Source organism: Danio rerio, chromosome 18 (assembly GCF_052040795.2).
Source record: "Danio rerio strain M-AB ecotype USA chromosome 18, GRCz13ab, whole genome shotgun sequence".
In the NCBI taxonomy this organism is placed as follows: domain Eukaryota; kingdom Metazoa; phylum Chordata; class Actinopteri; order Cypriniformes; family Danionidae; genus Danio; species Danio rerio.
Genome location: NC_141038.1, coordinates 54,510,001 through 54,512,500, shown reverse-complemented (window position 1 = coordinate 54,512,500; position 2,500 = coordinate 54,510,001). Strand labels below are relative to the sequence as shown.

The 2,500-nt window shown below is 45.4% G+C and overlaps 1 protein-coding gene across 6 annotated transcripts in view; it reads left to right on the top strand.

Moving 5' to 3' along the window:
- The window catches only part of tspan4a (tetraspanin 4a), a 13,532-nt gene that overhangs the window by 9,175 nt on the left and 1,857 nt on the right, over positions 1 to 2,500 (top strand). For 4 of the 6 annotated variants that reach the window (NM_001002348.1, XM_087291868.1, XM_087291865.1 and 1 more), the window contains 1 exon segment: positions 2,063 to 2,164. The exons of the other annotated variants lie outside the window; for them this stretch is intronic. In NM_001002348.1, coding sequence (NP_001002348.1) covers positions 2,063 to 2,164 — 102 coding nt within the window. 6 annotated transcript variants of the gene reach the window in all.

Sequence of the window (2,500 nt, the reverse complement as noted above, 5' to 3'; positions counted from 1 at the left end):
CCGTTCTGCTGCTGCGCATGTAAAGTAGTATACAGCAGACGGCTCAGTGACGCTGCTTCTCCATCTCTGAACATCAGCGAGAGGATCTGATCATCAGACGCCGCTGCTGGAGCTTCAGTCTCAGAGTAAACACAGCGCGTTACTGCCGCACACATGCACAATGTCTGTGATGGACACTCTCCAAACACAGCAGAGGAATCTCACAGTCTGACACACACACACGCGCGCGCACAAGCACACGCACACGCACACACACACACCCACACACACACAAACAAACACACACACACACACACACACACACACACACGTGTCTCCTGACTGTATTCGGCCTCCCCAGGTGAAAAAATATATATAATTAAATACACTGAAATACCCGCAAATACATTCTTAGTACATTGTTATTTTTTGTGTTAAATAAAAGTTTGATGGTTTTACACTATAAATATACTCATTAAAAGTGTGTTTATACTTCAGTAGGACTTTAGTACACTTGACAAAAGTATACTAAATACCAGTAATACTTAAATAAATGTTTAGTGCACTACAATAAAGTACACTACAGAAGAAACATTCAGAAGAGTTTCATTAGTGTTTTTCAAAAGTGCTTTAAACATTAGTTGATGTTTAGTACACTGTTTACATACTAACCCTAAGTTTAAAACAAGTTGTAATTAAATATATATATATATATTAAAGTACAGATATAGCATGTTAAAAGCACATTTTAGTTTAATTTCAGGGTGTCTCAGAATAGCACAGTTGAGTGCACTTAGATGGTATTAAGTTTATCCTAACATATACTCAATGCTATCTTTTAGTACATTATTGCATTTCGCTGCATTGTACTTGTACATGTGTAATGACAAAGTTGAGTCTAATCTAATCTAATTAAGTACAAAAGTAGTGTGCGAAAATACAGCACTTTAGTACAGTGATGAAAAGTACACTAAGTACACTTCAATAAAGTGCATTTTAGTGCACTATTTTTTTTTTTACCTGGGTCTTCATGCTCTGCTAGTGTGTGTGTGTGTGTGTGTGTGTGTGTGTGTGTGTGTGTGTGTGTGTGTGTGTGTGTGTGTGTGTGTGTGTGTATGGAGAGCACAGAGCTGATGTCAGAGAGCAAAAGACGATCACAGAGAATAATGGATGTAGAGGAGCAGAGACAGACATCTATATATCCATATCTATATCTCTATGTGTGTGTGCGCTTGTGGTCATGAATGCAGTGTTCTGCTGTGCTGGTGGTGTGTGCGTGCGTGTGTGTGTGTGTGCTCTTCTTCTCGGTTTGTGCTGTTGAATTATTGAGCGCTGACGTGTGTTCGGCCGCCGCTGATGCAGATGTGCACAGAAAGACTAAAGAAGCTTCATCTCCAGATCTCAGATCAGACGAGGCTCAGCGTCACAGCAGCGCTCTGTGTATTTCCACACGCTGTGAGGATGATGATGATGGTGATGATGATGATGATGTCCACACCAGATCATCCTCATTAAAGCTGCACTAACAGAATAATCCACAGTGCAGCGAGTCCAGCAGTACAGCTCCTGATGAAGAGCTCCACGGGGTCATCATCCTCCAGCTGTTGGAGGATCTGTGTGTGTGTGTGTGTGTGTGTGTTCGGCTCTACACTGGTGGATCATCATAGCACAGGGAGCGGGTCTGAACACACACTTCAGTTTCTGCTGGTCTCTGCGTTCCTCTGCTTTACTACAGCTCACACACCAGCAGGATCAGCTCCCGTGTTCAGTAAGCGTGTTCTGTTCAACAGATGCAGACGCTGGAGCGCTGCACAACACACTGTTCATCATGAGTGTCCTCACTCCTGCAACAGATCCTGACTGACACACAGTGAACCGAGCGAGTCTGCTGAAGACGCCGCCGCGCCGCCGCTAGCTGTGTTTGTGTTTATGTGTCCTGACCTCAGCGGCTCTCCTGCTGCTACACATCCACCTGTGCTGTGCTGTGCTGTGCTGTGCTGTGTGTTGTTCTCTGTTGTATGTTGTGTTTATAAGTGTTCTCCTGACCTCAGCTCTCCTCCTCCTCCTCCTCCTCCTCCTCCAGATTGATCTGTATGCTCAGAATGACCTGAAGAAAGGCCTGCAGCTCTTCGGGACTGAAGGAAACATCGGCCTGACCAACGCCTGGAGCATCGTGCAGACAGACGTACGGCTCCTCTCCTCTTCTCTCCTCTCCTCTCCTCTCCTCCTCCACTGTTCATATATATCTGTGCAGACTCACTGTGGGTTTAGCGAGAGCGTCACAGCAGATCTCCTGGAGGAGTCTGAGCAGCAGCAGACATCAGCACTAGTAGAGGAGACTCTTCAGGTTCAGCACAGGACACATGACTGAAGGGGCGGGGCCACATTTACATAACTCTCGAACATAATGAGATCGTCATTAAACTGCAGATATATGAACACGGGCTGCAGGTGTAGCAGGTGTAGCTACAGCACACACACACAGCCTTAAAGGCACAGTCCCCCTGTCCAATGTCAGGGT